The sequence below is a fragment of the Ranitomeya imitator genome, chromosome 5 (genome assembly GCF_032444005.1).
Source record: "Ranitomeya imitator isolate aRanImi1 chromosome 5, aRanImi1.pri, whole genome shotgun sequence".
In the NCBI taxonomy this organism is placed as follows: Eukaryota; Metazoa; Chordata; class Amphibia; order Anura; family Dendrobatidae; genus Ranitomeya; species Ranitomeya imitator.
In genome coordinates, this window is record NC_091286.1 from 176,185,045 (window position 1) to 176,198,150 (window position 13,106).

General features: G+C 42.8%; 1 protein-coding gene across 8 annotated transcripts in view; it reads right to left on the reverse strand.

Moving 5' to 3' along the window:
- Positions 1-13,106, reverse strand: part of TMEM181 (transmembrane protein 181) — a 325,398-nt gene that overhangs the window by 190,549 nt on the left and 121,743 nt on the right. For all 8 annotated transcript variants that reach the window (XM_069769350.1, XM_069769352.1, XM_069769353.1 and 5 more), the window contains exon 3: positions 1,641-1,696. In XM_069769350.1, coding sequence (XP_069625451.1) covers positions 1,641-1,696 — 56 coding nt within the window. The remainder of the gene's footprint in view (positions 1-1,640; positions 1,697-13,106) is intronic.

Here is a 13,106-nt window from a genome sequence, read left to right on the forward strand (position 1 = left end):
GCTTCTCTGCACTGTGTAAGCGCAGCGGCCGGAAAGCACAGTGGTGACGTCACCGCTGTGCTCTGCTTTCCGGCCGGAGCTTAGTGCAGGAAGCAGAGCGCCGGAGAGGACAGACGCCGGAATGTAAGTATGTAGTGTTTTTTTTTTTTTACGTTTACGCTGGTAACCAGGGTAAACATCGGGTTACTAAGCGCGGCCCTGCGCTTAGTAACCCGATGTTTACACTGGTTACCAGGGGACTTCGGCATCGTTGGTCGCTGGAGAGCTGTCTGTGTGACAGTTCTCCAGCGACCACACAGCGACGCTGCAGCGATCGGGATCATTGTCTAGATCACTGCAGTGTCGCTTAATGTGACGGTACCTTTAGTTTGTTTTTCCTCTTAGCTCATGTTTGGAGAAATTAGCTGCTCTGATGACTTATATACACTAAACAAAGAATATAAGGGAAAAAAATGCTTTCTAACATCTCAAATTCGGAAATACAGTAACAGGATGGATGAGGACATATATATTTGTGTGTGTTCTGGAATGTGATTCAGCACAAACATGCTCCCTCCCACCCTCCTCCCCTCTTCATAGACTGTGAAGAAATATGATGTGAAGCATTTAGTGACTTGTACCCTGCTGAGACAAGCTATATTTGAGCATATCCCAGTGACTCAAGATAATAAACATTTTGTGTGTCAGTGTATAACTGAACCAGATGAAAACAAATGCTGCATAACGCGGGGTAACGTTGTCGGTTAATGCCGCCATTTAGTCCAATATCGGAAGCATCGCTAGCGCACGCCCACAATGGGCGTGCACTAGCTATGTGCCTTCATTAAGTGACGGACCTGGGACGCAGGCTGCAGCGTTTCTGCGTCCGTCACTGCTAGCGCAGATAGAGCATCTGCTAGCTCTATCTGCGCTAGCGCGACGACATATCGGCACTTGCGTTAACAGCAGTCCGTTAACGCATGTGTTGAACGGACTGCTGTTACCGCAATGTGAACCTAGCCTTAGAGATGTTGCCCATGTGGTTACTGCTTTGGGACCAACCCAAGTTAGTGTAGAGAGGTTGCTTTCTAGCCTTAAAAAAAAAAAAAAAACTAGGTCAGATTTGAGGTCATCTATGAAGGAGGATCTGATGGAGGCGATACTATTTCTCAGAGCAAATTTATAGACTGCACAAATTTTATTCAGTACGTTTTTGTTGAAAGCTGTTTTTTTTCCCACTTACTGCAGAGTGTATAATAAACTATTAATACGCAAAAAAAAAATTTGTTCTAAAGCTGTATTCCAATATAAATATATTTTATGTTCTATCTAAATGGCTTGATTATTGTTTCATAATAAAGATTAAAAGCCTGATGCTACAATTTTACTACAGTAAATTTATGACAAACTTAAACATGAGCCATGTATGAGGGTTTCGGAGTCATGGGAATTGAGTCGGAGTTGGAGTCGGAGGTTTGGCTTACCGACTCCACCGCCCTGCTGCTAAGTGTCAAAAGCCAATCTAGCCTAAGTAGAAAATCAAGGCAGAAACACACCGTTATGGCAGCCATAGAGGACTGCACTTATTGTTTTCGGAGTAAAGGGTTTGGGAAATGTAGGACCATACAATGCTGCATGTAACACAAGGAGGACCAGCATACCTTAGATGAATTTGACGCTTCCGATCGATATGGTTTGGCTTCTATAACATTTGGTCCTGAAAAAAGGATATTAATTAATTTCTATTTAGTGCCATAATCTTAACAATTTTCTAATAAACTTGAATTCAAATGATTAATCTACACTATCTCTTCTCCCCAATTCCATTTTGAGGACGCTTTCTTTGAGAATCCCAGAGTATGTTGAAATTTTTAATCTAGTATCATTAGGGAGCAGAGGCTGCCCGTCAGTGCCGCAGCCCCTGCGCCCCACAGAAACAAAGTGTGTCAGTGACCTTCAATTCGGTGGCTGTGTTAGTCCCTGTAAGATGTGGAGAAAGACAGAGCGATCTCTCGACTCCTCAGATTAGCAGTAACAAAGTGTACTGTCAGTGTGCCTTGTCAGAATACTCAGCGCACAGACATCAGTGGTGCCCTGTAAGAGAGCGCACTGTCATTATGTACATCGCACAGTGACAGAGAGCAAGGACTAGCCCAGTCCCTGAAAGGAAGGTCACTGATGATGCTTTGATTCATGGATGAGGCAGGGGAGGCAAAAGTGACCGCAGCCTTTGCCCCTGATGATGACCCATTTGAATATCCCATTATCCGCTGGAATTCTCAAAAGAAGCGACATAAAAAAGGAAGTAGAAAAAAAAAAAAGAAACGCAGTTAGTGTGGTTAGGGAAGGAGATATATATATACATATATTCATACATATAAATACATACATACACACATTTTATATAGATAGATAGATACAGACCAAAAGTTTGGACACCTTCTCATTTAAAGATTTTTCTGTATTTTCATGACTATGAAAATTGTACATTCACACTGAAGGCATCAAAACTATAAATTAACACATGTGGAATTATATACTTAACAAAAATGTGTGAAACAACTGAAAACATGTCTTTTATTCTAGGTTCTTCAAAGTAGCCAACTTTTGCTTTGATGACTGCTTTGCACACTCTGGGCATTCTCTTGATGAGCTTCAAGGGGTAGACACCGGAAAGAGTTTTCACTTCACAGGTGTGCCCTGTCAGGTTTAATAAGTGGGATTCCTTGCCTTATAAATGGGGTTGAAACCATCAGTTGTGTTGAGCAGAAGTCTGGTGGATACACAGCTGATAGTCATACTGAATAGACTGTTAGAATTTGTATTATGGCAAGAAAAAAGCAGCCATCATTACTTTAACCCCTTCATGACCCAGCCTATTTTGACCTTAAAGACCTTGCCGTTTTTTGCAATTCTGACCAGTGTCCCGTTATGAGGTAATAACTCAGGAACGCTTCAACGGAACCTAGCGGTTCTGAGACTGTTTTTTCGTGACATATTGGGCTTCATGTTAGTGGTAAATTTAGGTCAATAAATTCTGCGTTTATTTGTGATAAAAACGGAAATTTGGCGAAAATTTTGAAAATTTCGCAATTTTCACATTTTGAATTTTTATTCTGTTAAACCAGAGAGGTATGTGACACAAAATAGTTAATAAATAACATTTCCCACATGTATACTTTACATCAGCACAATTTTGAAAACAAAATTTTTTTTTGCTAGGAAGATATAAGGGTTAAAATTTGACCAGCGATTTCTCATTTTTACAACGAAATTTACAAAACCATTTTTTTTAGGGACCACCTCACATTTGAAGTCAGTTTGAGGGGTCTATATGGCTGAAAATACCCAAAAGTGACACCATTCTAAAAACTGCACCCCTCAAGGTACTCAAAACCACATTCAAGAAGTTTATTAACCCTTCAGGTGCTTCACAGCAGCAGAAGCAACATGGAAGGAAAAATTATCTTTTAGCAACAATTTTTTTATTTTCCCAATGGTAAAAGGAGAAACTGAACCACGAAAGTTGTTGTCCAATTTGTCCTGAGTACGCTGATACCTCATATGTGGGGGTAAACCACTGTTTGGGCGCAAGGCAGGGCTTGGAAGGGAAGGAGCGCCATTTGACTTTTTGAATGAAAAATTGGCTCCACTCTTTAGCGGACACCATGTCACGTTTGGAGACCCCCCGTGTGCCTAAAAATTGGAGCTCCCCCACATGTGACCCCATTTTGGAAACTAGACGCCCCAAGGAACTTATCTAGATGCATAGTGAGCACTTTGAACCCCCAGGTGCTTCACAAATTGATCCGTAAAAATGAAAAAGTACTTTTTTTTCACACAAAAATTCTTTTAGCCTCAATTTTTTCATTTTCACTATGGCAACAGGATAAAATGGATCCTAAAATTTGTTGGGCAATTTCTCCCGAGTACGCCGATACCTCATATGTGCGGGTAAACCACTGTTTGGGCACACGGCAGGGCTCGGAAGGGAAGGTGCGCCATTTGACTTTTTGAATGGAAAATTAGCTCCAATTGTTAGCGGACACCATGTCGCGTTTGGAGAGCCCCTGTGTGCCTAAACATTGGAGCTCCCCCACAAGTGACCCCATTTTGGAAACTAGACCCCCCAAGGAACTTATCTAGATGCATATTGAGCACTTTAAACCCCCAGGTGCTTCACAGAAGTTTATAACGCAGAGCCATGAAAATAAAAAATAATTTTTCTTTCCTCAAAAATGATTTTTTAGCCTGGAATTTCCTATTTTGCCAAGGGTAATAGGAGAAATTGGACCCCAAATGTTGTTGTCCACTTTGTCCTGAGTACGCTGATACCCCATATGTGGGGGTAAACCACTGTTTGGGGGCACGGCAGGGCTCGGAAGGGAAGGCACGCCATTTGGCTTTTTAAATGGAAAATTAGCTCCAATCATTAGCGGACACCATGTCACGTTTGGAGAGCCCCTGTGTGCCTAAACATTGGAGATCCCCCAGAAATGACCCCATTTTGGAAACTAGACCCCCAAAGGAACTAATCTAGATGTGTGGTGAGGACTTTGAACCCCCAAGTGCTTCACAGAAGTTTATAACGCACAGCCATGAAAATAAAAATAAAACATTATTTTCTCAAAAATGATCTTTTAGCCTGCAATTTTTTATTTTCCCAAGGGTAACAGGAGAAATTTGACCCCAAAAGTTGTTGTCCAGTTTCTCCTGAGTATGCTGATACCCCATATGTGGGGGTAAACCACTGTTTGGGCACATGCCGGGGCTCAGAAGTGAAGTAGTGACGTTTTGAAATGAAGACTTTGATGGAATGCTCTGTGGGCGTCATGTTGCGTTTGCAGAGCCCCTGATGTGGCTTAACAGTAGAAACCCCCCACAAGTGACCCCATTTTGGAAACTAGACCCCGAAAGGAACTTATCTAGTTGTGTGGTGAGCACTTTGAACCCCCAAGTGCTTCATAGAAGTTTATAATGCAGAGCCGTGAAAATAATAAATACGTTTTCTTTCCTCAAAAATAATTATTTAGCCCAGAATTTTTTATTTTCCCAAGGGTTACAGGAGAAAATGGACACCAAAAGTTGTTGTCCAGTTTCTCCTGAGTACGCTGATACCCCATGTGTGGAGGTAAACCACTGTTTGGGCACACGCCGGGGCTCAGAAGGGAAGTAGTGACTTTTGAAATGCAGACTTTGATGGAATGGTCTGCGGGCGTCACGTTGAGTTTGCAGAGCCCCTGGTGTGCCTAAACAGTAGAAACCCCCAACAAGTGACCCCATTTTAGAAACTAGACCCCCCAAGGAACTTATCTAGATATGTGGTGAGCACTTTGAACCCCCAAGTGCTTCACAGACGTTTACAACACAGAGCCGTGAAAATAAAAAATCATTTTTCTTTCCTCAAAAATGATGTTTTAGCAAGCATTTTTTTATTTTCACAAGGGTAACAGGAGAAATTGGACCCCAGTAATTGTTGCGCAGTTTATCCTGAGTATGCTGGTACCCCATATGTGGGGGTAAACCACTGTTTGGGCACACGTCGGAGCTCGAAATTGAGGGAGCACTATTTGACTTTTTGAATACGAGATTGGCTGGAGACCCCTGATGTGCCTAAACAGTGGTAACCCCTCAATTCTACCTCCAACACTAAACCCAACACACCCCTAACTCTAATCCCAACTGTAGCCATAACCCTAATCACACCCCTAACCCCAACACACCCCTAACCACAACCCTAACCCCAACACACCCCTAACCACAACCCTAACCCCAACACAACCCTAACCACAACCCTAATTCCAACCCTAACCCTAAGGCTATGTGCCCACGTTGCGGATTCGTGTGAGATTTTTCAGCATCATTTTTGAAAAATCCGCGGGTAAAAGGCACTGCGTTTTACCTGTGGATTTTCCGTGGATTTCCAGTGTTTTTTGTGCGGATTTCACCTGTGGATTCCTATTGAGGAACAGGTGTAAAACGCTGCGAAATCCGCACAAAGAATTGACATGCTGCGGAAAATACAACGCAGCGTTTCCGCGTGGTATTTTCCGCACCATGGGCACAGCGGATTTGGTTTTCCATAGGTTTACATGGTACTGTAAACTTGATGGAACTCTGCTGCGGATCCGCAGCCAAATCCGCACCGTGTGCACATGGCCTAATTCTAAAGGTATGTGCACACGCTGCGGAAAACGCTGCGGATCCGCAGCAGTTTCCCATGAGTTTACAGTTCAATGTAAAACCTATGGGAAACAAAAATCGCTGTACACATGCTGCGGAAAAACTGCACGGAAACGCAGCGGTTTACATTACGCAGCATGTCACTTCTTTGTGCGGATTCCGCAGCGGTTTTACAACTGCTCAAATAGAAAATCGCAGTTGTAAAACCGCAGTGAAATGCGCAGAAAAAACGCGGTAAATCCGCCATAAATCCGCAGCGATTTAGCACTGCGGATTTATCAAATCCGCAGCGGAAAAATCCGCAGAGGAACAGAATACGTGTGCACATACCGAAACCCTAACCCTAGCCCTACCCCTAACCCTACCCCTATTCTGACATTAGTGGAAAAAAAAAATTCTTTATTTTTTTATTGTCCCTACCTATTGGGGTGACAAAGAGGGGGGGGGGTCATTTATTATTTTTTTTTATTTTGATCACTGAGATATATTATATCTCAGTGATCAAAATGCACTTTGGAACGAATCTGCCGGCCGGCAGATTCGGCGGGCGCACTGCGCATGCACCCCCCATTTTGGAAGATGGCGGCGCCCAGGGAGAAGACGGACGGACCCCGGCAGGATCGGTAAGCATGATGGGGTGAGGGGGGGAGCACGGGGGGGGGGGAATTGGAGCATGGGGGGGTGGATCGGAGCGCGGGAGGGGTGAAACGGAGCACTGGGGGGGGTGGATCGGAGTGCAGGGGGGGGTGATTGGAGCACGGGGAGGGTGATTGGAGCACGGGGGGAGCGGACACGAGCACGGGGGGAGCGGAGCACAGGACGGAGGGGAGCCGGAGCAGTGTACCGGACAGATCGGGGGGCGATCGGTGGGGTGGGGTGGGGGCACATTAGTATTTCCAGCCATGGCCGATGATATTGCAGCATCGGCCATGGCTGGATTGTAATATTTCACCAGTTATAATAGGTGAAATATTACAAATCGCTCCGATTGGCAGTTTCACTTTCAACAGCCAATCAGAGCGATCGTAGCCACGGGGGGGGTGAAGCCACCCCCCCCCCTGGGCTAAACTACCACTCCCCCTGTCCCTGCAGATCGGGTGAAATGGGATTTAACCCTCTCACCCGATCTGCAGGGACGCGATCTTTCCATGACGCCACATAGGCGTCATGGGTCAGATTGGCACCGACTTTCATGACGCCTACGTGGCGTCATGGGTCGGGAAGGGGTTAAGAAATGAAGGTCAGTCAGAACGAAAAATTGGGAAAACTTTGAAAGTGTCCCCAAGTGCAGTGACAAAAACCATCAAGCGCTACAAAGAAACTGGCTCACATGAGGACTGCCCCAGGAAAGGAAGACTAAGAGTCACCTCTGCTTCTGAGGATAAGTTTATCCGAGTCACCAGCCTCAGAAATAGCAGGTTAACAGGAGCTCAGATCAGAGACCAGGTCAATGCCACACAGAGGTCTAGCAGCAGACACATCTCTACAACAATTGTTAAGAGGAGACTTTGTGCAGCAGGCCTTCATGGTAAAATAGCTGCTACGAAACCACTGCTAAAGACAGGCAATAAGGAGAAGAGACTTGTTTGAGCTAAAGAACACAAGGAATGGACATTAGACCAGTGGAAATCTGTGCTTTGGTCTGATGAGTCCAAATTTGAGATCTTTGGTTCCAACCACCATGTCTTTGTGCGACGCAAAAAAGGTGAACGGATGAACTCTACATGCCAGGTTCCCACCGTGAAGCATGAAGGAGGAGGTGTGATGGTGTGGGGGTGCTTTGTTGGTGACACTGTTTGGGATTTATTCAAAATTGAAGGCATACTGAACCAGCGTGGCTACCACAGCATCTTGCTGCGGCATGCTGTTCCATCCGGTTTGCATTTAGTTGGACCATCATTTATTTTTCAACAGGACAATAACCCCAAATACACCTCCAGGCTGTGTAAGGGCTATTTGACCAAGAAGGAGATTAGTGGGGTGGTCACCAGACCTGAACCCAATCGAGATGGTTTGGGGTGAGCTGGACCGCAGAGTGAAGGCAAAAGGGCCAACAAGTGCTAAGCATCTCTGGAAACTTTTTCAAGATTGTTGGAAGACCATTTCCGGTGACTACTTCTTGAAGCTCATCATGAGAATGCAAAGAGTGTGCAAAGAAGTCATAAAAGCAAAAGGTGGCTACATTGAAGAACCTAGAATATAAGACATATTTGCAGTTGTTTCACACTTTTTTGTTAAGTATATAATTCCACATGTGTTAATTCATAGTTTTGATGCCTTCAGTGTGAATGTACAATTTTCTTAGTCATGAAAATACAGAAAAATCTTTAAATGAGAAGGTGTGTCCAAACTTTTGGTCTGTACTAATATATATATATATATATATATACAGATAGATAGATAGATATTTATATAAACATATATAGTACAGACCAAAAGCTCGGACACACCTTTTCATTCAAAGATTTTTCTGTATTTTCATGACTATGAAAATTGTAAATTCAAACTGAAGGCATCAAGACGATGAATTAACACATGTGGAATTATAAACTTATCACAACACATGTGTTAATTCATAGTTTTGATGCCTTCAGTGTGAATTTACAATTTTCATAGTCATGAAAATACAGAAAAATCTTTAAATGAGAAGGCGTGTCCAAACTTTGGGGTGTGTGTGCGCGCGTGCATATATATAGTATTTTCATGACTATGAAAATTGTACATTCACACTGAAGGCATCAAAACTATGAATTAACACATGTGGAATTATATACTTAACAAAAAAGTGTGAAACAACTGCAAATATGTCTTATATTCTAGGTTCTTCAAAGTAGCCACCTTTTGCTTTGATGACTGCTTTGCACACTCTTGGCATTCTCTTGATGAGCTTCAAGAGGTAGTCACCGGGAATGGTCTTCCAACAATCTTGAAGAAGTTCCCAGAGATGCTTAGCACTTGTTGGCCCTTTTGCCTTCTGGTCACTGTGGAGGCCAGGTCATCTGGCGTAGCACCCCATCACTCTCCCTCTTGGTCAAATAGGCCTTACGCAGCCTGGAGGTGTGTTTGGCCTCATTGTGTTGAAAAATAAATGATGGTCCAACTAAACGCAAACCGGATGGAATAGCATGCTGCTGCAAGATGCTGTGGTAGCCATGCTGGTTCAATATGTATTCAATTTTGACTAAATCCCCACCAGTGTCACCAGCAAAGCACCCCCACACCATCACACCTCTTCCTCCATGCTTCACGGTGGGAACCAGGCATGTAGAGTGCATCCGTTCACATTTTCTGCATCGCACAAAGACATGGTGGTTGGAACCAAAGATCTCAAATTTGGACTCATCAGACCAAAGCACAGATTTCCACTGGTCTAATTTCTATTACTTCTGTTCTTTAGCCCAAACAATTCTCTTCTGCTTGTTGCCTGTCCTTAGCAGTGGTTTCCTAACAGCTGTTTTAACATGAAGGCCTGCTGCACAAAGTCTCTTCTTGACAGTTGTTGTAGAGATGTGTCTGCTGCTAGAACTGCTGTGTGGCATTGACCTGGTCTCTAATCTGAGCTGCTGTTAACCTTAGATTTCTGAGGCTGGTGACTCGGATAATCTTACCCTCAGATGCAGAGGTGACTCTTGGTCTTCATTACCTGGGGAGGTCCTCATGAGAGCCAGTTTCTTTGTAGCGCTTGATGGTTTTTGCCACTGCACTTGGGGACACTTTCAAAGTTTTCCCAATTTTTCAGACTGACTGACCTTCATTTCTTAAATATCAAACGATAGAACCACAGCAGAAGCTTAATGCCAATCAAAACAATGAATTTTATGAGAGATGTTTTAGAAAAATTTTGGCCACTCTTACAGACTGACAAAGACTTGATGAAGTGCCTACCAAAATATCCATCCATTACGTACCGGAGATCAAGCAATTTAAAGGACCAGCTGGTACACAGCTACTATGCTGGCCCTAAGATAGAGAAGACATTTGGATCTAAAGGACAGAAATTGGGTTGCTTTCCCTGTAATACGGTAACTGTATTGCATGTCCCAATATTGTCCCAGCTTCAACTTTCAGCTCTAGTGATGATAAAAAAAACATTCACTATAACCCAGCACATTACCTGTAATACAACAGGAGTAAAATACTACACACAGTGCTCGTGCCCCAAAGTCTATGTGGGACTGACATCTAGAGCATTGAAAATAAGGGTAAGAGAGCATTATAGGGACATTAACAATGCAATGGAAGCGGACGAAGTGACAATACTAAAACCACTGGCAAGACATTTCAAATCTCATCATAATTGCAACGCCAAGCTCCTAAAAGTGATAGGAATAGACAAGGTGTATGTGGACCAAAGAGGTAATTGGAGGAAGAACCTTGCACAATTGGAAGCTCGCTTGATCTCTAGAGTGAATTCAGTTCAGCCGCTGGGTCTTAATGAGGTGCTTAGCTATGCCCCCTTTCTTTAAAGTATTGTTTATTTAGTGGTTTATATTGTATATATGTATGATTTTAATTTTCTTTTCTTTAGTTTTTTAGCTCCTGATTAGTCCTTTACATCGGATGTGATCATCTGCAGTGTATGGCCTATCGTCCTGAGTCCTTTTTACTTTGAAGCTGGGATGACACTTCTATCAAGAATATTATTCTCTCAATATCACTTTATATGGAATAGCACTGTGCACCAGTTAGTGGTGTATGATGCTATTCTTGTCACATTTTTATGAGAGTACTTTTACATATGTATAATGGATGCACTCTTTTTCAATATATGCACCATTCAACAGTTATTGTTGTTTTTTATATAAAATTTTTTTTCTTTTTTCCTTTTTACTTTATAAATAATTCTAAGCATGCTTTTTTTGGACAATATGTTAGTTTGTATATATTTATTTATATACTCTGTATTTTTTCTTTAATATATTACTATATGAGATACTCTGTTGCTTTTCCCATGTAGTATATTTACTGCATTTTCTTACACATTGATATCTTTCATTGCTTTAATGTCTTATACACTCTCGTTCACATATATCTTTCACTGGCCCTTACCTCTCATATATTGTGCACAGCACGGTTAATACAGCAGTCACTAGTTACATTCAACTTATACATTTCAGCGTTACTTGCACTATCTCTGTGCACATAGGCGGTGCTTTAACTCTCAGGTCCCAGCTGTTTTCCTTCTTCACCTTTGCGGTGTGCGCTCGCTGAGACTCCTGGCATCGGGTTGCTGAGGCGACGCGTCTCTTCTGTGGCTTACTCCGCCCCCCTGCTCTGATGCGTCGGGTAGGGGAGTGGACGAGCTCCTTGTGACGCCGAGCGGAAGTGACGTTCGAGCCGGCGTTGTCAATGCAAGCGCCATTACAAACCACTGCCACCACTGCTTCTTAACTGCTATATAAACCCCCATATGGCCACTGTTGTTGAGACTATCCCCCTGGACGAAGCTTAACCGCGAAACGCGCGTCGGGGTCCATCTACTAGTCTGCTGTTACAGGTAAATACATCCCTACCTCCCCCTATGCCTTTGCACTTTAGCACTGCATGCACCTTATGGCCATTATATGAATAGACACAGCCATACTAATGTTGGGATTCTCAGGGCTCATATACCTCATGTGTTAGGCTAGCTCAGTCTGCCAGCATTTACTTCATTCAACCCGTTGTATCCCTTACATACTTTATATGTGGTTGCTCTTTTAGGCATATTATTAGTTCAGCCCATACATCTTAGGCATTTTTTGTTCTATGACACACCTATGGTCCTCATACATACATATATTGTGTATCAGTTATGCCTTATTAATTCCAGTGGGTCTTATGTGTAATTATTTGGGATCATGTGATTTATGTTAGGTATTGTATATGTATTTTCTTCAGCAGACAGTATAATTCTGTCTCATGTATTTCCACTGACTGTTATTGGACTCTATTAGAATTTTAATTGTACTATTAATAAAATTCATTGTTTTAATTGGCATTAAGCTTCCGCTGTGGTTCTATCGTTTGATATTTGCTGTAATTTGGAAGTGCTTTACACATAGGCTATTGCTTCGGGTATTCATTTCTTAAAGTAATGATGGCCTCTCGTTTTCTTTATTTAGCTGCTTTTTTCTTGCTATAATACAAATTCTAACAGTCTATTCAGTAGGACTATCAGCTGTGTATCGAGCAGACTTCTGCACAACACAACTGATGGTCCCAACCTCATTTATAAGGCAAGAAATCCCACTTATTAAACCTGACAGGGCACACCTGTAAAGTGAAAACCATTCCTGGTGACTACCTCTTGAAGCTCATCAAGAGAATGCCAAGAGTGTGCAATGCAGTCATCAAAGCAAAAGGTGGCTACTTTGAAGAACCTAGAATATAAGACACATTTGCAGTTGTTTCACACTTTTTTGTTAAGTATATAATTCCACATGTGTCAATTCATAGTTTTGATGCCTTCAGTGTGAATGTACAATTTTCATAGTCATGAAAATACAGAAAAATCTTTAAATGAGAAGGTGTGTCCAAACTTTTGGTCTGTACTGTGTGTGTGTGTGTGTGTGTGTGTGTGTGTGTGTGTGTGTGTGTGTGTGTGTGTGTGTGTGTGTATATATATATATATATATATGTGTGTGTGTGTATATATGCATGTATATGTGTGTGTTAAAACACTTACTCTTTTCTTTGGTATCATTTAATTTATGTATGTCGTTATGGCTTGTGTTCTATTTACCAATATGGTTATTATATGCAGCTTTACTCCCATTAGCTGGATAGAATGATATCGCTCTCCTGGTAGTGCGCGGCTTGTGTCCTTGTGCCATAGTTCGCAGCGTCGCTGTGGCCTTGGTAACGCTGGACCCATAATGCCGTGCGTCCGGTTACGTGACGCGGCATGTCGGGATTCCTGGCACCTCCTGGTGGCACATGCGCCGAATATTCCCGGATCGCAC